We start from the raw sequence: 23,683 nt of genomic DNA, 5'->3' as shown, positions 1-23,683 counted from the left end.
GCCTAAATTTAACAGTGAAGAAACAAGTCAGTCAGTGGGTGGTTTTACACCGCTTGCTACATTGACCCAGCTCTGGACTACTTTTAGTGAGATGGAGAAAGAAGACGGTTTTTAGATGGAAGATTGGACAAATCAAAGCGATACTTTAGCTGGTGACTGCTGCCTTATTGTAATGCTTGCAGGTCAAAGCAGAGCTGTTTGATAAACACTATATTGTGACAACATAGCAGGAAATCTAGGTTCTCACTAATGGTATATAAAATGTTGAATAAGAAAGGGGTCTTACAGATAGTAAAATGTCTTAACTGGAAGCAAAAGAGCCTGGAAGTTTTACCAAAGTCTTTTTAAGTGGTTTTACATTACATCACATCTACCACAAGATCACTTCTATTGTTTTGGGCAAACAATTTCAATTTTCAGGAACAAAATGAACTACTTATGCAGTAGCTGTACAATGGCTCAGATACTGCACTGGTCCTCCTGAATTTATATCTAACGCAGTTTACAAATCAAAAGTTATTTTCTAACTACTCTGACCCCGCATTCACACTGTCTCCGTCCGTCAACGGATCTCATTCACTTTGCATGGGGCGGACTCGAAATGCATTGTGGGTCCGTCCGTCGCTTCAGCTCCGTTGCCTCCGTCAAGAAAGTTGAGAAATGTTCAACTTTTCAGGCAGCGACGGATCCGTCAGCCAATCAGATCACGTGTATGCAAATACACATACGGCAGATTCAACCTCCGTGATCCGTTGACGGACGGAGACAGTGTGTACGCGGGGTTATCTGGTTCTTGCGGAATTGCACTCCATGACAATAGGGGGCAGCAGAACAACTCGTGTCTTAGATTCGACAGTAGATTCTACTTAGTAAAGCACAACGTGATTGGTCGAAAATCGGTCTCTGCTGGTAATATACAAAATGGCTGAGGTAGTCGAGCTCCAGAAGCTGAAGGTGAGCAATTTATTCCAAATAGGAGACAAACCCCTTCAAACTGTTTATTGTACTTGCTTATGTTGACGTTAATTGTTATTAAGTTAGTAAGAATTATATGTTTTATCCTGTCGTTCGTTCAGTTTTTTGTCTGTGTTCTGTTCATGCATGCTAGCTAAGTTACAGCTAGCGACGTTAGCAAAATCAATGGTCCATATAACCAGAATTTCAACGGTCTTGTTTTAACATAGACTGTTAAGGGTTGTCCATACACGATCAAACAAAATGTATCTCTGAGATAACTTGCCATTGTAACTATTACAGTGAGCTTAGAATATCGACCTATCTTGCTATCCTAGCCGTCAAGCTACCCAGCATTGGCACGACTGAGATGGTCAAAGCTTTGGGCGGTGTAATGGCCATATCGTAATGCTGCATAACGTTTACTCAAACCAAATACAGCCAGTTTAGCTTTAAAGTAGAAACTAACGTCAGTAGTCTTTCCCTCTTGATAGTCTCAAAATATTAGCAAGTCATTCGAAGAGAGCTTTTCTAGTATCAGCTTCTGGGTTCAGTCCAAATTTCGCTTCTAGTGTTGAAATGAGAATGAATTACCAGTAGAGGATGCTGGCATATTCACGTTTGTTGTTATTCTCTTGTAGTTAGCTGAACTCAAGCAGGAGTGCACAGCCCGAGGACTTGATGCGAAGGGTAACAAAGGTGACCTGATTTCCCGGTTACAGGCGTACCTTGAAGAGCATGGTATGGATGCGTAGTTGTTACTTTCACACATACCTTAATTTGTGAATGCAGACCGAACCAGTATCGTAACATTCTTGCATTTATGTTAACCATTGACTGAGTAGTGATTATGGAACATGACTAACATATCCCATCCATATATTTCTATATTAACTTACTATTTAAGTAACTAAAAAAATACACTCATGTCGGGTCTCCCAATTGCATGGACAGCCAAGCATGTAATGTTTCCATGACATCATGATACACAGGATTGGATGCTCTGCCTATTGTATTATGAAATTGATGTAATGAATAGTAAACTGTAACTAAGCATTGTATGGAATATTTTCATTGCAGATGAAGAAGTTAATGAAGAAGAAGTTTTGGGAGATTTTGCAGAGGTATGTTATATCTGTCTGATAACTTGCTGCCCATATGTCATGCAGTAAACTGCCCTGATAGTTGGTGGCCCCGTAGAATATGGCCATTGATTTACTTATTTGTGTATTGCATTAGGAGACCTTCTCCAAAGATGAGGCGTCCCCTCCCAAAGTTGTAAAAACAGCTGATGCTGATGATGATGATGAACCAGAGCCAGAGTAAGTATTGATTTCATCTTCGCACTGTTCCGTACTACTACATTGGTCGCATTGGTGTGCAGTGTATACTTGGCAATATCTTCCGTAAATTCAATATCCATTTCCACTGCTATGCGGATGACACCCAGCTCTACCTATCTGGCAAACCATCCACCACCCTCCCCCCCCCCCCCCCCCCCCCCCCCCTCCCTTACCTCCTGCCTATCTGAAATAAAATCCTGGCTCACCTCTAACTTCCTCAAACTTAACAGTGAAAAAACTGAAGTCTTCCTTATAGGCACCAAATCCACCTTATCCAAAGCTGACAGTTTCTCCCTCTCTATTGACCGTTCCCTAGTCTCCCCCTCCCCTCAGGTCAAAAGCTTGGGTGTCATCCTCGACAGCTCTTTATCTTTCCACTCTCACATCAATAACATCACACGTTCTGCATATTTCCACCTACGCAACATCAATCGTCTCCGCCCCTCCCTCAGCTCCCACTCCACCTCCATCCTTGTCCATAGTCTTGTCACCTCCCGCCTAGACTACTGCAACTCTCTTCTTTTTGGCCTTCCTCAGAAATCCCTCCATAAGCTACAACTAGTCCAGAACTCAGCTGCTCGCACTATCACCAAAACCCCTTCTCACCACCACATTACCCCTGTACTACAGCATCTCCACTGGCTCCCGGTTAAATTCAGAATCAATTTCAAAATCCTTCTTTTCACTTTTAAGGCCATCCACAACCTCGCCCCTCCCTATCTGTCCGATCTCCTCCACATTCCCACTCCCTCCCGCTCCCTCCGTTCTTCCTCCTCTACCCTCCTCACTATCCCCTCTGCCCGCCTCAGTACCATGGGGAGCAGAGCTTTCAGTCGGAATTTTCTCCCCCCCCCGACATCCGTAACATTGACTCTCTCCCCCTGTTTAAATCCCGACTGAAAACCCATCTCTTCCAGCTCGCGTACTGTTTTGATTGTTTGATTTATATTTTTAATTTAGTTTGTGTGTGTGTGTGTATGCCTTGGCTTATTGTTTTTACTGCTGTTTCTCCTGTTTTAATGTTGTACAGTGTCCTTGAGTGTTTTGAAAGGCTCTTTGAAATAAAATGTATTATTATTATTATTATTATTATACGTTCAAAGGAGTGTAAACTCAGAATTAAATAAAAGTCTTTTTGAAGAATTTTCTCTGCCAGTTCTTAAAACATCCTAGAAGACTTATTATAAGCATTCCACTGTGATTGTAATGAGCCTGCTCATTTTCACTGGAAGCTCTTTTGTTTATATTTAACAAATAGATCACACTTCATATAATGGAGTGTTTGTCAGATTTACTTTGAATCCAATATTTAGTGTCGGAGTAAAAATGTTCTCTGTGTTAGTCTCCATCCATGTTGCAGTGCAAGTCTCAGGACACTAGGGGGCAGGCCATGTGCGTCCAAAATTATACTCAAGCCACTTGGCGAGCTCTTGCTGATGCATCACATCTTTTTCCCTCCTTAAGTGCTCCCGAAAAGAAGGTGGTCAAAATAACTCTAGCAGAGTCCGGAGATGAGGTAAGATCTGTTTCTTTTGACTTTGGTTTTCAAGTAACTCAAAAAATTATCACACACACACACTCAAAGGTAGATGAGAAAATGTTCATCAAGAAATCTGTGGTACTAGTGGCTGCAGCGTCTGTGCCACAATTGGGTGCCCATGGGGTCTTGGGTCCAAATCTGACCCACACAAACGTTTTCCAAACCCACCTCATGTCTCTCGCACCTACTTCATGTCACTCTACACCGTCCTATCTGAATAAAATATCAAATAATTATATTTCTGGCTATTATTTTAAGTTCACCAAAACTTTTTGCAGGTATTAGAAGTTTTAACTACATTTTTATTTTTTGACTCAAGATTACATGCTGATGTGACATTTGGGGGCAAAAAGAGAGTGTTGATTGCGATCCTCATGATTTCAGTATTGTTACTGAAGAACATTCCATGATGTAGTTTTAAATCTTTATTTCCCATCCCTGCTCAGAAGATGCAGAAGAGGGCAGAGCGGTTCAATATGCCTCCAACTGCAGAGAATAAGAAGGCTGCCCGTGCTGCCAGGTGAGAGGCCTTTTCTTAAAGGACAGCTGCACTCAGTGCAATAAGATACCCCTCATACACTGACTTCAACACAAATCAATGCAGTAATTGTGTACATGTTTACTGACACAAGATATCCACACACGCACACATACTTCTGTAGTATCCGGTTGCTTTTTTTAGTTTTAGATTCACCTTTTGTTGTATTGTCATTGTGCAGAGTACAAGTACAAAGACAACAAATCGATTGCTCATCATTTCATGGTTTCATTCACCTTCTAATTTGTTCATCTGTTTTGTGCTAGGTTTGGCTTGCCTGCTACAGCATCAGCTTCTTCTGAAGGTGCGTTATGATGTGATGAGGTCATGATCGTGTTTTTGCTTTCTATGGTCTCTTATCAAATTGTCAGTGCTACAGATACTTATATGTTTTGTCTTTTTGCTTTCAAAGGTGCCTCCATCAGTGCCAAAACCCCTGTAAGTAGCTACTTGTCTTTTGTTTGCTAATTTGACACACTTTTTTTTTTTAACAACTTCAAATCTGTTTAAAAGTTAAGTTATTATGATGGGTCATAAACGTCAAGTGTCTGTATCACAGTAGGGGTACAGATAAGAGCAAAGCAAAGCTCATAAAAAGTGTAGAGGTAGAGTTTGCTTAACACAAAGGAAACTTGTTTGATTAGCTGTCAGGTTACCTTCTTGCTAGTTGTTCAGCTTTCCTTTGTTGCTGTTTGCCAGAATGGTATATGACCAGAGTGGCAGTATTTTACTAGAGCCACCATACCTTTTATAATAGCAGAAAAGGTCCTGATGAAACCAGTAGTGCATAGATCTCTTTTATACTAGTGGATGAAGTGTAATGGGACCCCGAAAATAGATTGTGGGCTTATTCCTAATCTATTGAAGACTAGACTTTGACATCAAATATGAAGGGATGTGTTTATTTTGGGGCAGAGGGGGTGTTATGGGAAAAACTGGCCTTGAATTAGTTTTGTTGATGGAACATGGGAGTTCCTCCTTGTGCGAGACTTTCCCCTGGGAGGCAATACGTGTGGTTTTGCCCGTATCAGCAGTTCTACCTGTTATTAATGCTTTTTCAAAATGGTATCAAAACCTCGAAAAGGCCTCCAGAGGAAGTCTCCAACCACTCCCAGAACAATTCCCAGGCTCTGCAGAATAACCCCCACCTCAGTAACACTAACAGAGGAAGACCATGTAATCAAAAAATATCTTTGTATCACCCTTGGTTGTGTAACAACGGCATAGGGTTCTTGTGAAAATGATGCTAAAAGTACTTAGGTACTTAACTTGTACTCTGTGTAACATACTCATTACTATACAAACTAGAAGGGTGCTCAGAGAATGCTGAGAGACTTCCACTGGGGCCAAATACAGTATCTGGCAACAATTCTTGCAAGTGCAAGAAAATGCTCATTTGAGCAGTCATGTGTGTCAGAGACACTGCAAAACTAAATTGATTATTCCTTGAATAATGCTACACCATTCCACTGAGTTTAAATCAAGATTGTAGATTTTGTGTAATCCTGCAACCAGACAAACCTCACAGTAATCATAACGTCGGTGCAGGTAATTACCTTAAATTCAGCTATGGCTTATACTGGCGTAATCATGTGAACACACACAACACTTTCAGTACTGTCTGTTAGGCATAGATCATGATCTTATTTTATTAACCAATATCCTTGGTTAAGTCCTTGGTCTTGAGTGAACTCATAAATTGGTAAACAACGTCCATGTTACATGACTGTTAGAATAATGGCTTTTCCTTCTGTCGTCCATTGTTTGACTGTTGTATTGGCATGTCGGGAAATGCACTATCGAGTACAGATAGCGCTAGGCAATGGCTCTGCTAACACTACATCTACCACAGCGGTCGTTTTGACCTTTTAAAAAGTTGCATGTACAATGACTGTTCAACACAAAAGCAGTCTTGCTTTTTGGATATACGGTTTTAAAACTAAGGTCAAAAGGACTGCTTACAGTAGTGTTCTAGTAATGAAATGTTGCTGCTTCATGCCAATAAGCTCCCTACTCCAGTGGTTAGATATGGTCCCAAATGCTTGTAGTGGTTACATGGTAAGCTCATACTGTACATAGCTGCCTGTTGGTGTGCAGTGAAGGTCTGTGTTTATGTGGGTGTGGTGTTGGACACGGGTCGAGAATGAGCTCCCTATCTCCTTTGGCCCCCCATAGGTCAGTGTGGAAGTGCTGAAGAAGAGGGCGGAACGCTTCGGAATGAACGTGTCCTCCATCTCCAAGAAGGTATGTCTTTCCTTCCTCCTTCAATCTCACCCGACCACACGCACATGTCCCTCTTTCTGTTGGCTTTGCAGGAAATTAAATTAAAGGAATAGTTCGGAATTTTGGACATAGGACCTAATTTCCAACTTAGTCGGGGTGATATAGGTTGGTGGAGACCATTTTGAGTGATTTTCTGCCCTTCCTTAAATTGCAGCGTTCATCTGGTGCTAATCTGGTGCCGAGATAATGCCAGTCAACGGTAACATCCAGCCTGCCACTAAATCCACTCCACATAACACCCGAAACAAATAAATTATAATGTCTGTCAGACTATCGATGCACATGTCTGTGTTGATGGAACAATGTTAGAAATAAAACTAACCTTGCATCGCATTTCAATAGCCTATACTTTTTCCCTGTATGGCAGTAGCGGATTGATATGAGAAACTAGTCCCTCAAAATGTAATAAATCATTGAGTTGCAAGGTTAGTTTTATTTCTAAAATTATTCTATCAACACGGACATGTACATCGATAGTCTGACGTTTTAATTTACTTGTCTCGGGTGTGCTGTGGAGTGAGTAAGACTGTTTGGGATGTTACCGTTGAAATGCGTTAGCTCAGAACCAGCTTATCAAAGGGGAACGCTGCAATTTAAGGAATGGATTAAATGCGATAAAAAAATTTCTCCACCGACCTATATCACCTCGGCAAAGTTGGAAATGAGGTCCTATGTTCAAAATTCCGAACTTTTCCTTTAATGCCTTGACGTGCGACAGTTGGGACTAGATACAACTGTTGCGTTGTGCTCATTTATATGGGAAAACCATTTCTCAGTGTAGTTCATGAGTTGCTTTTAGAAAACCTTTTTAGGAGGCAGAGGTAGGCCCAGACTGGCTTTCAGTTTGAGCAGGCCCCTTAAGCCAGTGTTCATATACTTGCATTAGTGTTCAAGTGTTCAATGTGTTGCACAAAAGGGGAAAAAAAGGGGCATGAAGCATATTTCCCTAAATGGCATAAATATTCTGACATGGTCACTTTGCTGTGCTCTAAAATTGCTTGCTTGTGCATAATAAATCTTGGCAGCTCATGTAGAGAGCTTGGGCACAATCCAATATTGCGACTAATAAACCATCGGCTGACCACCCCCGTACATTCCACCCTGAACACTATACCCCTCACCTGCCTTTCTCTGCTTTTATGATTATTTTGTCCTCCTTCTCTTCTGTCTCTTTCACCCCCCACCCTCTCTCCCCACAACGGAAACTGTGGTCAGTGGGGGGCAGATATAATAGCCCCTGGTTGGGGGTAAATGGCATTACGAGTGTGCAGCAAGAGAGGGGTAGCCCCTTTCACTGGAAGAGCCTTTGTGAGCTGTCGGAAGTGGCCTGCGCTCCTCTCTGAGGGGGGCAGGCAACAATGCCTGTTGTGTTGTGTAATGTCAGCAGTCCGCTTTTCCCTCCCTCCCTCCCTCCTTCCTTTCCTCCCAACACTCTCACCCCTCACTCCCGTTCCCATCCTTCTTTTCTTTCTCTCTCTCTCTCTCTGTCCCCTTCCTTCTCTTTCCCCCCCCTCTTTTTCATCTATCTATCTATCCTTCCACCCACCCTTGCCCTCTTCCCCCTTTGCTTGGCATGTTGCTTGCGACCCCTTGATGGAAGAGGCAGAGCTGTTAGGGATGTATGCATCCTCCATCACACCAGGAAACCGTCGTGGGTTCACCGGAAAGCCTCGTACTCCCATCACCCCCCAACCCCCTTTCTACCAGTCACGGCCAGTGTATCTCTGAGTGCCGTAAAGCTCCCATTGGATTTCTTTTCACAGTTCTACTGTGAGGAAATAGCTGTCAAATCCCTCCGGCTCTCTTGCCCTGTTACGTCAATGGGATGTCTCTGTTCAATTGGGCACATGCGCTAGTTTGTCGTCAAGGTGTGGACGCGAGGCATAATGCAGATGGACATTTTGTACAGAGAGAAGTCCATTCCCCTGTCAAGGTCTTGAAGTCCTGCAGGATATCTCAAAGCTGGCATCACTGGCTTTTACTGACCTATCAAATCTATTATCCATCAAAGTCTATGAGATTCTTATTTGTGCACTCTTATGCACCTTTGAATACTAACCTCCAATCGACAGACCTAATGCATGCACTTGAGATTGGAGCTGTCAGCTAGTTCTGCTACAGACCAACATAGCTAATGAAAATGTCCAGTAATGCGCACCCCCCCTACCCCCCTTAAAATTTGACCATATAGCTTTGTCCCTACTATGAAAGGAAGATGAGCTGATGGATATACTTGATTTTATGTTTTTGTTCTTATAATTTTTTTCACACTATAAATATGCCGACACAAATGAATGCACACATACACACTTGCACTCGTCTTCCACCCCTCTCGTGGTCCTCTGTGCGCTGGTGGATTGTCGTGATGGAAGATAATAGGTGATGACAGGAAGGAGAATGGCTCTGTCAGCCATGGTAATTGTAGCAGAAGAAGGGACTGTCACTCTGACCACCCCCTCGAGGAGGACCCAGGGAGAGGGCACAGGCCAGAGAGATGAGCTCATACGCTTCGCTCGTGAAAAGAAAAGATTTTGTTTTAAAGAAAGTCCCGCATCATGTTGGTGGGAGTTTCCTGACATAATTTGAGGAAATTGCCTCAAGACGGATTCGGAGCAATGAGATGTGGGTGGGAGAATAAGGAAAACCTTGCAAATGCATTTAAGTGCAGCATAGTGTTTTTCCATTTTTGCAAGCAGTTGAACAATAGAAGATTTGTACTACCGTAATTTCCCGACTATTAGCCGCGGCTTATACATTGATTTTGCTAAATCTCTTCAGCTATGAGGTTAATACAGAGGGGCAGTTAATATGGTGTTAATATGGTTTTGTTTCTTTTAACTTGCAAAACACTGTCCTGCGGCTTATACACAATGCGGCTTATTTGCAGGACATTACTGTAGGACTGTGACTGTCAAATAACTAGCTAATTAGTTATACCCTGTTGATTGAATCTTTTGAAGATTACTTTTGATAATGGATATTGAAATGTGATCATGGAATTTATGTCAATTCAACAGTGATTTCAAATACTGTTGATTAATAGTAATCTTTAATCAACTTTGAGCACAGATTATACACCGAACAAGCCAGTAGATATTCAATTCATATTCATGCTATCAAGATCATTGGCTGTTAGCCTGAAAGGCATACTTTCTATGCACTTAACAAACCTCAGACCAACATATTAAGGGGCTCAATAGTCGATGTAGATATATGAGAGAGAGAGATCGATTTATCAATCTGTCATTCACGTGACCATTGAAAGTAATGTGCAGATGCCAGAACTATCTGAAACTCTTTAGGAGAAGTGAAAAAGTGGTATATGGTCGCTTATTCTATAAAAGCATACATTGCTGCGCCAGTCTTACATTTTTATCTCTGTCTCCTCTACCAAATGTTCTGTTCTATTCTATTCTCTTGTGTCTCTTTAGGCCAGCTGAGCTGCATTAAATGTGTTGGCCCCTCAGAAAGCCTACCATTAATGGGTGAAAATGCCCCACTGCTTTTGCCCGGCGAGAAGAGGGTCAAATACTGAGACTGAGAGTGTGTGAGTGTGAAAGGGAGAGAGGGAGTGTGTGAGAGAGAGAGAGAAAGAGGACCCCTTATGTGTTAAGATTTCCATGGAGCCCTCTGTTAAATGGTGAACCTCGTAAAGCACTTCAGCAGTCGATGATTCCTCCTCTCCTTTGACACAGGTTTTATTTGAGTACGGGAGGGGTTTGACGTGGCTTTTACACGTGCGTGCACACACACACTCAAACTCTTGCTCTCACACAATTTGCTCCACACTTATCCAGCGTAGGCCTTAAGAATGGCAGTCTATTGTTTGACAGTGAAAGGCTCTTGTTTCAGCTGTGTAACGAACTCAAGAGCTCCCTCCACACAAAGAGAGCTGCCAAGAGCCCCCCCCCCCCGTCCAAATTGTTCTCGTTTGAGAGACCAGGCCGATTAACTGTTCTTACTCTATTGTGAGGTGAACCCCCCACCACCCCATCCTCCAATATGCTTTCTCTCATTACCTTGACTTTCCAGATTATCATGTTGAAATGTCTTAAAATTGTTACTGACTATATGTTATACCTACATGCTGCACAGATTTATGAATTTGCCATGCCAATAACCTGCCACATTTGTAAATTCATGGTAGAAATGCACTGATTGCCATTTCCTTGGCCGATTCCGTTTTTCATGGAGTTTGACCTGCCGATACAGATTTTAGTCGATTCAGATTATTTTTTTTCTATCCGTTGTACAGCACACACTTTTCTTTAATAGAACATTTTAACATAGAAATTGAATCAACTTTCGAATCGAATGACTGTTAGAAGAATTCAAAAAAATAAAACAGGTGAACAGACAGATTCTTCTTCAAGTCTTACTTCAACTACAGCTTCAGCATATGCATATGCGACCACAGAAGAGGAGGTACTCCACCTTAAGTATAGGGTGAAAAACTTCTGCCTGTTAAAAGCAAGTGTAATGAAAATTCTGGTCACCAGCCGATCAAACGGTGCATCTCTCACTTACTATGGACAACCACCTGTAGTTACCATGTATTAATCATTATCATATTGTAATATATTATTATTCTAATAATATGATTAAGATTTTGAGCATGAGATATTTAACAACCTAAGACTCTTTATTTTGAAGGCATTTTGAGCTGAGTCATCTTGTCATAGAAAGGTTTTGGGAGCTGTAATGAGTTGTAATGCAAACTGGGTATTCCCCATGGATTCTTCGAACAGGAGTTATGTTCTTCCCAGTGGAACGCCAAAAATCTGTAGAATTAGTTCAGAGGGCACTGGTTGGTCATAATGGGTGTCATGGTACCTTCTCGAACCGAACTGTACCATCTGATATGCGCACATGAAACGCAAGAATATGTTACACTTTCTATCATCTCCAATATCTGCTTATTGAGAATAAGAAAAAAGCTAAACATGGCTGACCGTCCCAGTGTAATTGGCAAAACAGATTAGCAAATGTTGAAGGGACAATACCATCATTCATATCCACTGTGAGGAAACATTTTGGATTTCAATAGCCTATGATGGTTTGTAAACAAATGAAGTAGAGCCTGCGAACATTACTTTGCTACTGATAGTGTGACCTCCAGAGACGAAGGCTATCCCACTGAAGTGTAGTACAAATTAAGTATTAATCCACAAAGAGGCAAAAAGTAGCTCACAGGCAATCCGATAATGTGGCAGAGTACAAATAACCGGTCTCTGACATTGTGAATAAACACACAAGCATCACAGGCAAGCATGAGGGCAATAAGTCTGGTGTAAACCAAGTCTTGCCTTTTATTTATAGGACCAAAATAGGTATTCTTGATGGATTACATAAATGAATGAAAGAGAGCGGTCATGATCAGAGATGAGATGCTGTTATTACATCAGACTGAAAGGGAGGTTGACTTCAGAGGGTGGAGAAAATCAAAATAACAGATCATCCTTTTAATGTCTACCTTTAAAAGTGTAGCCAGTTGAACAACAACAACCTCAGTAGTCATTAAAACACTAATTACTGGATTTCCCCCCCCATTGTAGCATATAGGTCTACTGTAGAAATCAGGTCACAGCCTTTTTTCTGAATGCAATTCTTTATATTAAGTAAATAAAAGCGCACCATTACCTTTGCCCAATAACCGTGATGCATACCAAACTGTGGGCACACTGTGCTACTGCATTCCTATCGGTCACCAGGTTCAGTTGGAGGTTGAGGCCAACGATTTGCACTCATGACGCAGAATGAATGCCACTTGCCACCACTTAATATCCCCCTCCTGCACCCCTGCTCTTTGCCCTGTGTCATTCCCCACCATAGATGCGCTCTCCTCCCCTTCCTCTCTCCCCCCCTCATGCATTCTCTGTTCACTTACGCTTTCTTCGTGGCATGAGGTCATCGTTTCAGCTTTCTGCCAACTAACCTACTTTGGAGAACCCAGTGAAATGCGGCTCTCCCTGTAAGACTTAGCACTCTATTTGGTCTTTTGTTGAGGCTCTTTTTTTTTCTGTCCAATTTGTTACATAAGCTTTTAAATGTTATTAATGTTGGTACGGACCCCGCTCATTATTGGATTACACTAACTAATTGTTGACATTTTTCTACCAGTGCCTCTCTCGTTCATTCTTCTTCCTAGTTCAATTTGCTGAGGGGGCACAGAGGTTTCCAATTTGCCAATGTTTAATTACTGTTCATTCATATTGAATGAGTGAAAATGTGTTTTGTCAGACTTTTTTTCTCTCTGTGGGTCTCTCTTTATGAAGTTTGACGTTCAATAAATCCTAAAAATTACATTTCAGGATATGTTCATTGTCTAAAATTTGTTCCTACCTTCTAGCCATTATTGAAAGACTATTGAGACTTTGGATGTACTTGTGCATTTTCAAGTGGCGAGAGAATTTAGCTCATTCAAAATGTCAGTGGTCCGAGTTTGGATCCCTGGTGCACTTTTAAAGAAACACAGTGTAAGAATGGATGAATATCTCCCTTGGTGTCAATATTTCATACCATTTAGATTGTACGGAGTTAAGTTAAGCTACCAGTTAGTCATAAACTGACTAAAACGGTCATAATCAACAATATCTCACAGTGCAGTATAAAGTGGGTGTGGGTGTGCATTCAGATACTTATAAATCATTGTAGCATCAAAGTTAAAAGAAGCTAAGGTAAATGTACTGCATTCCTTTCAAATGAGGCCAAAGCAATTTTCAAACAAATATCCCATCCCTGATAGCCTTTCGACCATAATCTTGATAGGCCTGTTTTTATTGTGAAATATTGCCTGCAGCTCCAAGGTGGTCAGTTGATGTCCTTAGTTATTTCTACCATGCTGGGCAGTTGCATATTGAGAGTAAAGTAAAGACTAAACAGATTTCTTGGATTTCTACATATTTTCTTCACCATTATCCCTGTGAGAATATTGGCAAGTTGATATTGGCCAAGTTATCTACACTGTTGCCTCTGTGTTTGCTCCATTTTCTCCTTCCTCTTCTCCCTCCCCCACCACACACTGTCCAGTAAAGGGCTCCCCATTGTAGGTTATTGTGTATCTCCGTATTATGTAATTACAGTTGTTGTGGAAGCAAAGTCTAAGGTGTGTGGTATTGCCCGTTTTGGGATTAGAGGATAGATTTGTGGCCAGTAAAATCAACCGGCATATAACCCGACCACCCTTCACGGCTCAAATCTCATTTCCTCATGGGGTTCATTACAGTGGGGGGCAGGGGCGCATTTAAGGGAGGGGGTGGGGGTCAGATGCCTAATGAGGGGGCCCCCAGGATGGAGCGTAGAGTTGGACCAATCTGACCCTCCTGTGGACCTGACAGCATCTGGGGAGCCAGGCTAGCCCTGATGTGATTGTTCAAATTACTCATTAAGAGAGTGGCAGCGGACAGAACCCTTCTGGCAGCTGCTGGCGCAAAGGTGGAAGCAGGCGAGGGATGGTAGATTGAAGGAGGTGGAGGCGATGGGCTGGAGTAAGGGAGAATATGATATGAAGGTGAAGGAAGGTGACTGGGAAGGGCTGGGTCAGGAAGAACTGATATGACTGATGTGGAGGAATCGGCGGTTTGGGGTGGTTTAGTTTGAGCAAATGTCAAATGTACAGTGTAGGGAATATCAGAATTTGGAGAAGGGATGACTTCCCTTTTCATGGGCGAGAGGGTGATTGAGGAAGCAAGCCATGATGTATTGAGGAAGATTAGGTGTCCTAACCAAACCTGCTCTGGCTGAAAAACTCAAGCATCCAATCTGAACTTGATCTAGAGGCACAAGATATCCTCAAGCTTCTTTTATGAAGTGTTGTCTTTGCCTAATATATAAAATTCAGCAAGAACCAATTTTGAAATTATGAAAATTTTCTTGTTAGCCTAATATGCACAACTTACTTGTTAGTTCCCTTGCTAATTAGCATCAACAACTGATGTTAAATTGCGTTTCTGTATGGATTTGCCTTTGCTAACTGGGTAGTTGTCCCTTGGTAGAGGTTGTTGTATTGTATTGGTTGTAGGTAGGGTATGCATTTACGTTTCAACTAAAAACTGTGACTTTGTTTCAGCTACATTTCAGTGAAGTCTTTTAAAGGCAAGGAGATTCACCAGGGTAGCCAACTCGTTTTGTGTTGAAACACGGGTTAATTTGGTCATTCTCCATACGTTGCAACCTAGCAGCCCACTTATACAAAGTCTAGGTATTGTCCGACATTTGTACTCGCACATGCTCTTCCAGGTAATGTTCAGTTCATGTGTGGATATGGCTTGTATTGCTTTAAAGAGATCAGAGAGCAGTAATTGGTGATGCATCAAAATGTTGATTTTTGTGAAAGAGTATTTTGGTTGTACAGGATCTGACTATTGTTTTTAATTAGCATGATTGATATTGAATTTCTTGAACACAAGCATTCTTGTCCCAATTATCTGAATTGTTCTTTGCTACGATTTTATTGTGAAGATCTGTCAAGGTATGTTGGAGAGAGGCATATTAGAAAAATGTAAATTATGTCCTGTGTGTGTTAGAATGACAGTTCAACTTGTTTAACAGACAGGATGGAGGAGTGCAGTAGTAGATATTGCTGACCGTTTACCCTTTGGCCTCTTGGGCAGCTAGTTGGAAGGAGGTGACGAGTGATTGTGGCCTAAGAGTTTGTGTTGATGGCCTTCTTGCAAAGCCTGTGTGTTAGAAAAGAGGGGGTTGGACGCCTTGCATGTCTGTGTTTGTCTTTGGACTTGGGAGTTGATGAATGTGAAGATGCCGGCGATTTGATGGGGGTAATTTTCACCGTGACGGGGCCTTAGCCGGCCAATGAATCAAAGGGCTTTGGCCATTGGGTGGCCAGTGGGAGAGGTAGGAAGAAGGCGGGTGCTGGCCCCGAGCATAGGTCCTGACACCCCACGTGAGTGGCCAAGGCTGCAGGGGGTCAAGTGTGACACATCATTATAACAATGTTGATTTAGTGGGGGCCGCTGCGCAACAGACCCCCTCCCCAGGGGCCCAAGGGGTGTGTGTGTGTGTGTGTGTGTGTGTGTGTGTGTGTGTGTGTGTGTGTGTGGATGTGAGGGGCAGTGGACAAGAGAAGGGGGCCCACTGCTCCTCGTGGCCGATGCAATCAGTCGACAGCTTGCAAATCAGCCCCTCACCCTTCTCAAATCTGGAGACCTTCCCCCCTCTCACTCCCACTGGAGAATAGCACCATCAGACATTCTCCTTCTTTTTTTTGTGGTTATTTCTATACTCGGAACATTTGTCCCTCTATGTTGTAGGTGCACTAGTTTTAATCGGTCATCTCAGCTGTGTCTTAGGCAACCAGTCCAAGTGGAGCACTGCTCCTTTTGTGCGTTTTGTTTGAGCGTTTGTTTGTTTTGTTTCCCCCCCTCCCTTCCTCCCCCCTGTCCCTCCACGCTCCCTCTCCCTCCATCCCTGTCAGAATGTCCATGACCCCTCACCTCTGAACCCAGGGGTTGGATTTGTTCTCTGTAATGTCGAGATTAGTTTTGACAATCTGCAGTCGTATTTTGGGGTCAGGTGAGCGCTTCTCAGTTTGACAGGGTTCTGGCCTAGCTGTGTCAGAGGTTTGGGTTTTCAACGGGGGAGCTGCGGGGCAATGCTAGCAAAATACAATAAATATGTTACATTGTTTTCTCAAAGCAACACGTCTATTGTTTAGTATTTTAGGTTTTGCACTTTGATTGTCATGTTAAATATCACTTGTTCCATCAATTTGCCGATCTAGGTAAATCAGATTTCAATAAAGACACACACATTGACTGCATTGCCTCACATATGTTTATATGTGGATCAGTACCCCATTTATAAGGATACTGGAAACGTATACAGGATGGTGTTTAAATGAACACAGATGAGCATGGCTGTTAATGTCCCTGTACATGATAAATGCTGTTATCTCGGTTACTGTAATCAATATCAAAAATGTATTTTGCACATCGCGCTCTAGAATCTTTGTCAGCAACTGTCAGAAAATGGTACAAGACGTAGGCCTATACAGTACATGCCACAGTATCCCGGTTTCTTTTTGAGTACTCCAGCTAGCATAACTGCATTTCCCAAAACAGGGTTCTGAAATCAGGATAAGATGCTTACATGTGCAAACACAAAATCTGAAAGCTCCATTTCTGGGCAAAGGTAGTTGGATTTTACCCCAAACTTGAGCCCCATCCTCCATCGGTGACCTTGCCACTTGAGAGTGGGGGAGGGGCTGGTCCGGGTGTGGATGGAGATGAATGAACGAATGAGACTGACATGCGTGCAGCAGGCAACCAAGATATATGATGCACTACTGAAATGACCTCGGGAAAAAGAGTCTCTCGCTTCAGCGGTCCCCACTGTGATTGCGTCCATCTAGTTATGAATCATCTGATATTTTAGTCAAACAGCCAGGTGATGCATCTGCCTTTTGAATTATGGACTGGTTACTTCAAAGCGCCGTGTCAGACTTTATCTAAATCGCCTGGTGGCTACCTACTGTGGTGTTGAGCATTGTGCTTGATGCAACTTATCTTCATTTCTATCCCCTCTATCATTCATTCTTTGTCTCTCTCTCTCTCTCTCTCCCCCTCTCCTCCTTGTCCCCCAATCCTCTCCTTCTTCTAAGCTCAGTCCCTCCTCTCTCCCTCACTCACTCCATCTCTGCAGCTCATTTTCTGAAGTAGCCAGGAGCCACCTGGACCCACTCACCCAGCCCACTGAAAGCACATTAAGTCGCCACTCTATTTCACCTTACAACTCCTGCCCATTGCCAGCAACCACACCCTCGTCCATAGCCTGACATTGGCCTTCACCTCCTCTACCACATCTTTTGCCTCCACTACACCCACCCCCCCCACCCCCCCCAGCACTGGCCTCTCCCCAGATTTAAATTTGAGTGGGGTGTCACTTGACGGGGCTTTCCCTGATGACATGATTCTGATTGTTGTCCTCACCCCCCACCCCCCAAATCCCCTTCCCCACTACTACACAGCCTGCACCCAACAAAAGACAATCAAACCCCCATCCCCTCTTTTTGCATTTGCCATTACTCTATCATGCATGCTTTAATTTGAATTGAAGGCACCAATTTAATCTCTCTGAATGCCAGAGTTGGTCATTCGTCATTTTCAGTACATGGCTTCAAAAATGTTCTCTGCAGTCGTCTGTTCAGTGTCTCCGAGGTGGGGACTGTCCGGCTTTATGAAGAGTGTTGACAGCAGGATCTCTTTTTGTGTCGTCTTGCTCATTACTGAGGGGCATTTTATTGTCCCTCACTCTTGATTTCTCTTCACAACTCTCTCTCTCTCTCTCTCTCTCTCTCTCTCTCTCTCTCTCTCTCTCTCTCTCTCTCTCTCTCTCTCGCTCTCTCTCTCACACACACACCCTCACACACACTTTCTCACAGTCATTCAGAGTGAGGTATGGTGACCATCTGTCCTCCTTTTCCACACAATAAAGGTCTCTTCATGACATGTCACATAATTACAGATCCTCGGCAAATCTGATGGCAGCTCCGCTCTCTCCCTCGGTGGGAGTGGATGTGTGGAGCGTTCACCCCCCATACGGCTGCTGTCAGACGGACACAAGTAAACACATGTTTACACAATTCCACAACATCGGTCATAAACAGTCAAATGAAAAGCAAAGCAGGGGATAGACTTCAGACTTGATTCTAAAATGAGGTTTCTGATTATTTTGCTTTTGTTAAGGACCTGATCTGTGAAATGTAACAGATGTGTCATAAGGCCTTAACTTTTGGCTGTGGGCATTGGGGGAAACTTGTCTAAACCAGTGAAAAATCTCCTGGTCCACTCTTCTTGGCTCGGCCTCGTGCATTTCTACTCGTTAGCTCGAAGAATAACTGTCACTAATTCAAACTGCTCTAGAATGGGCTGGTGAATAGAGGAGGGGAGAGGCCTTGGAGTCGCAGTGAGGCCCTGCATTTGGCCCAATATTGTTCTAGGAGGCGAAAAGAAAACACAACGAGAAAAGGGAGAGTGGGAGAAGTGCGGAGGGGAGGGGAACACGGGAGAAGGGGGTAGAGCATAGAGCACGCAGAAGCAAGACGAGGGAGAAAAAAGAGTGAGAAAGAAGGAAAGGGGAGAAAAAAAACTTGCGCTTCTAGTGAGTGAAATGAACTTGATGATCTCTACGGATGAAAATGAGATTGGCCAGCACTGTATCAACAGTGTCCCCAGTCCAGAGCCAATGACAGGGTCACCCTTGACTTGCCCCCACCCCCCCTGCTGAGCCCCCAACGCTGGCCTTGTGAACCACGGGAGACCCGTGGAGCTTTTGAGTCGTGACACAACACTCCCTTAAAGAAACGCTGCCTATTTTATATATGCCACACTGTAAAAAGGCCTCGCTTTCCAAACACTGGTTGAACATTTCCGTTATAGGGGGAGCAGAGGGGGTAGGAAAGCGGAATTTGGCACTTTATGTGTGTGTTATATAAGGGATAGTACAGTATGTATGACTTGTGCCGAAAGGCCATTTTGCGTTCATCCTTAAATATTGCCTAGTTGGCTTCCTTTTTCTGTGTGTAGCTAATGCAGCAGCCACTATATGTTGTATTAATGATCAGAGCCTGGTTGGTTTTAATCCTGTAGTTACTTGCCTGAGATTGGTGGTGAATATTCAAACCATGTTATTGGTTTCCAAACATCTGCAGCCAGTTTAATTTTTAATGAACAATTAATGATTCACACATCATATAAAATGCCATAAAGGACTAGCTTACAGAATGATGCTGATACACAATAGCAAGGACTGAATTTGGTTTTCCTATTTGCCACCATTGAACTTGGATGGCCGGATTAGGTTGTTGTTCTGTCTCTATTAGAGAAACAAATAGCCCATGTGTTTGGAAGAGGGATGGTGGTAAATGACAACACCATCTCCTCTTTCAAATTATTTTTACTTTTTGTCTTTTTAAGCAACAACAAACAGCTAGCCACCTTGTGAAGCTGATGGTTGCATTTGAATTTGGGGAAAACCGGGGATGCGGGGTGGGTGGCATGTACACGGGGTGGGGTGCGGAGCAGGGGGTGTGGTGGGATGGTGATGTTACTTGCCCTTCAGCCTCAACCAGAACGGAGGTATGGGACGCAGGCATGGAGTGGACCTCAGGGGGTCCTGTTGTTGGAGGTTTGACCAGTGACCTGGAATCTGTTGGTTTGTTCCCGATGGCGATGCCTTGCCAAAACCCAGTGTGTGGAAAAGCGCTCTCTCTGTGTCCTCGTATAACCTCCCACCAAAATCACCACAGCATCTCTCCTCTGGGGCAGGAGCCAGAGGCACTCGGCGTATCTCCCAATTAAGAGTCGTTGCATGAGAGAACCAGGCAGAGGTCGGAAGATGTATATGGCTGTTCATAGTTCCACATACTTTTTTAAGTATATTTTTTTTGGCCTTTTTGCCTTTAATGTTATAGTACAGTGAAGAGTAGACAGGAAACAAGTGGGAGAGAGAGATGGGGTGGGATCGGGACATGACCGCAGGCCGGATTCGAACCTGGGTCCCCGTGGGCACTCGGACCCGTATATGGTACGAGCGCTGTAGCCTGCTGCGCCACAGCACCCCCATAGTTCCACATACTTATTACATATACAAAGTATGAGCCGATTTGGCCGACCCCCATCTTCCGACCTCCTGCTGGTTTTGCCTGGTTTTCTCATGCAATGATGCAATGACTCTTAATGGGATAACAGACGCACAAATAGCATATAGTCTTGATGAGGCAGTGGGTACAATGGAAGAAAATAAATAGTATCGAGGTTCCAATTGGGAGTGAAATTAGATTTTTGGGTTGTAGTTAATTTCCCCCTTCATCTGTTTTACAGGTAGAGGAAGATGAGAAGCTGAAGAAGAGGAAGGAGCGGTTTGGAGCGGTCCTGGCAGGTGCTGGTGCTGGTGCTGAGGGCAGCGAGGATGCAGAGGTAGGCCACAGGCTCATCTCCTGACCTGACCTGACCCGACCTGACCTGCTGTCAGCGTCACCAGTACAGCTGACTGTGCACCAATTAAGGGCCACTGGTCCAGTAGTCTAGAGCACAATGTTGAGATTGCTGTGATTCAGTTGCCCTGTTTATACTGGGGGCCATAACCCCAGGAACCCAAGCCCAGGAACTTTCCCCCAGCCTACAAGAACCAGGGCTAGAGTTCCTGCTGGCTTTACACTAATCATGGGCCATTTTACCAACTGCCAGAATTCATACAGAAATAAATCAAGACAAGATAAACACTTGTTTATAAAGCAACTACTGGACAATCTTTGACAAGACACTGCACAGCATTCTGCAGTGACCATGTAACCGTAATGCTGTCAATGCCTCTGCGAAAGTTTTGTTTAGAGCCAGTGACACTGCAGACAGGAAAACAGAAAATCACACTTCTTAAATTAAGGGCGTATTCACACCAGGAAGGTCCGTTAGTTCACTTATTTGGTCCGGACCAATTTTTTTTTCTTTTTTTCTTTTTTAGTGCGGTTCGTTTTCACACCGTGATTAATTGCAACCGGACCAGAATTTATAAACAAAAGCACATGTGCTAAGGTCGTTCAACCATTGGCTGGTAAACGTGTAGGTGGGGTGAAGAATAGGAAGCCAAAGTCAAAGTTGGCCCACGTAAATACTATGTTTGCGTACTGTACTCGTTATTATCCTAGCAATATAGTTTATACAGTTACAGCTTTGCAGAAGTGCTTGAGCGTCAAGACCGTTTGATGCAAGTTTAACAATATCATGCTCGTAATTTTGCATCGACGAAGACGTGCAACAAAACAGCTGAGAAGAGCTCTCATGTGTGTCCAACATGCTAACAGCAGGCCTACGGAAGACGGAACGGGTAGGAGATGCAAAATCAAATTATTGTTGGCAAAAAAGCGTTAGCCCACTGCTGCTTACAGCTGTTGTGCGTCACGGAGGTATCCTACATTTCCCATAATGCGCAAAAACTACGGGAGCTCGTCAAATCCAAAAAAGGTAGATTTCTGTAACTGGGTCGGATCGAGGTCGGTCTGCTTTCACACCATAAACGAACCGCACCAGGGTTCGATAGGAACCGCTCCGAGACCACCTCCTCAGCTGGGTCTCGGTCCGCTTGTTTGGTCCGCACTAGAGTTCGAGTGATTGTATTCACACCAGTCAAAAAGGTCCGAACCAAGCAAGAAACGAACTTGAGTTCGTTTTAATCGAACTAAACAAGGCAGGTGTGAATACCCCCTAAGATTAGGGTATTTTTCTGTAATGAGGGCCCTGGTGCTTGATCTCAGTTCATAGTCCAAGAAGGGTTACGGTCCTGGGCTAGGCTTAAACGGGGCCAAACATGGAACTGATGCCATAGTAACAAGCCCTGCTCAACAGCCAGGGCCAGTGCATCTTTTATACCTCATAAGTTGTTTTCAAATATAGGTTATAGCCGTTCAAACATGTTTTACCTGCAAGGCAGCAGCTTAGCCAAATAACACTGATTGCTTGTCAGGTGTAATAGTAAGTAGCAAAATCCCACTGAACTCTTATCAAATGCTGACCTTTTAAGAGTGATGTTTTTTTACCTCAAAAATAAAGACACGTCCATAGTGTGAATTTAATTTTAACCGCATACTGTGAAGTTGCAGGTCTCTTTTGAGGAGAATTCCCATGCTAAAATAAAACTTGGTAGTCACAAACTTGATTGTGTTGGCATGCATATACGTTGTAGTATGTGATTAATTAAAGGAATATTTCGGTATTTTACACTTTAAGCCCGTTTTCTGTATTGCCTAGCATGAAAACGAGTGTTTGACACCGAAATCTCGACGATTGAGCCTGTGTGTGCATTTCGGCACCTTTAGAATGTTCTCTGTATGGCCTTAACATTGCTCCCTATGTGCATAAACTATTCTGTCCTTAAAACACCCCTAAACGTTCGGTTTTTTTAATGTGCAGCTCACCGAGTGGTTACTGGTCTTCAACGATCTTCTATAGCAAGTTTGACAGCGAAATGTAGCTTCAGTCATAGTTTATCAGGGATTTTCGAAATCCCGGAAGTAATTTTTCAGAAAACTCACAACCGTGTTTGCCTAATATAACACAACATAATTTGAATTTCACTGCGAAACTTGCTATAGAAGATCATTGAAGACCAGTAACCACTCGGTGAGCTGCACATTTTTAAAAACGAACGTTTAGGGGTGTTTTAAGGACAGAATAGTTTATGCACATAGGGAGCAATGTTAACGCCATACAGAGAACATTCTAAAGGTGCCGAAATGCACAAACAGGCTCAATCGTCGATATTTCGGTGTCAAACACTCGTGTTCATGCTAGGCAATACAGAAAACGGGCTTAAAGTGTAAAATACCGAAATATTCCTTTAAACTAACTGAAAAAGTATACTTACTAATTATACTAAATAGATTAAGAAAGCCACCACTATGGTCACTAAAATTGCTGCTTTGGCAATGCTACATCATGGCTTCGGTACTCTATTTAAATTTTTGGAAGTAAATGTAGTAACAAATTAGATGGATGTATATTGTGTTTTTATATGTGCTGAATATTAGCCTTTATTCTTCAAGCTATCTTGAGTCATGGTTGAATTGATCTAATTTATGAAGAAATACATTCTTTGATTCATATTAATGTGCCGTTATTTTTTATATATTTTTCAGGCCAAGAAAAGGAAGCGGGCTGAGCGATTTGGAAATGTATGAAGTTTCACTGAACTTTTTTAACTTTATAAAAAGTTCTTTTATTTTTGTATTTTTTTAAATATAGGTAGTCATTTCTTTCAATTATGGATAATGCCTTCTATGTGCTAGGTCTGTGCATTGGTTGTATATTAAACTGAACTTAAACTCGGTATGTTGCGTGCTTATTCCACATCAAGCTTTGTTTTCTTGTGTAATAGTTATTGTGTTTTAAACATCTTAATGGGCTTAAGATATCTATACCAGAGTGTTGCAATTTATTGATTGTTTACATGTGTAATTTACATCTAAATTGGTTTTGTTCCAAAAAAAATGAATGACTTCGGTGTCTCATTTTC

The 23,683-nt window shown here is 42.8% G+C and overlaps 1 protein-coding gene across 1 annotated transcript; it reads left to right on the top strand.

The window, feature by feature from the left end:
* The first annotated feature begins 835 nt into the window (after positions 1-835).
* On the top strand, positions 836-23,497 carry sarnp (SAP domain containing ribonucleoprotein). Its single transcript, XM_062545960.1, has 11 exons — positions 836-954; positions 1,596-1,695; positions 2,035-2,078; positions 2,194-2,276; positions 3,762-3,813; positions 4,284-4,357; positions 4,642-4,679; positions 4,788-4,813; positions 6,551-6,619; positions 20,497-20,592; positions 23,307-23,497. Exons 1-11 carry the CDS (start codon positions 922-924, stop codon positions 23,346-23,348), a joined length of 657 nt encoding a protein of 218 aa, XP_062401944.1. The 5' UTR covers positions 836-921; the 3' UTR covers positions 23,349-23,497.
* The last annotated feature ends 186 nt before the right edge of the window (positions 23,498-23,683 follow it).

Source organism: Sardina pilchardus, chromosome 9 (genome assembly GCF_963854185.1).
Source record: "Sardina pilchardus chromosome 9, fSarPil1.1, whole genome shotgun sequence".
Classification (NCBI taxonomy): domain Eukaryota; kingdom Metazoa; phylum Chordata; class Actinopteri; order Clupeiformes; family Clupeidae; genus Sardina; species Sardina pilchardus.
This window is presented reverse-complemented; position numbering and strand designations above follow the sequence as displayed.

What these genes read in the sequence shown, in the direction of transcription:
- sarnp (XM_062545960.1), top strand. Translation starts at nt 922, where the DNA reads ATGGCTGAGGTAGTCGAGCTCCAGAAGCTGAAG. An exon ending in AAGGCTGCCCGTGCTGCCAG is followed by an intron (nt 4,358 to 4,641) that starts GTGAGAGGCCTT and finishes GTTTTGTGCTAG; the next exon opens with GTTTGGCTTGCCTGCTACAG. An exon ending in TGTCCTCCATCTCCAAGAAG is followed by an intron (nt 6,620 to 20,496) that starts GTATGTCTTTCC and finishes TCTGTTTTACAG; the next exon opens with GTAGAGGAAGATGAGAAGCT.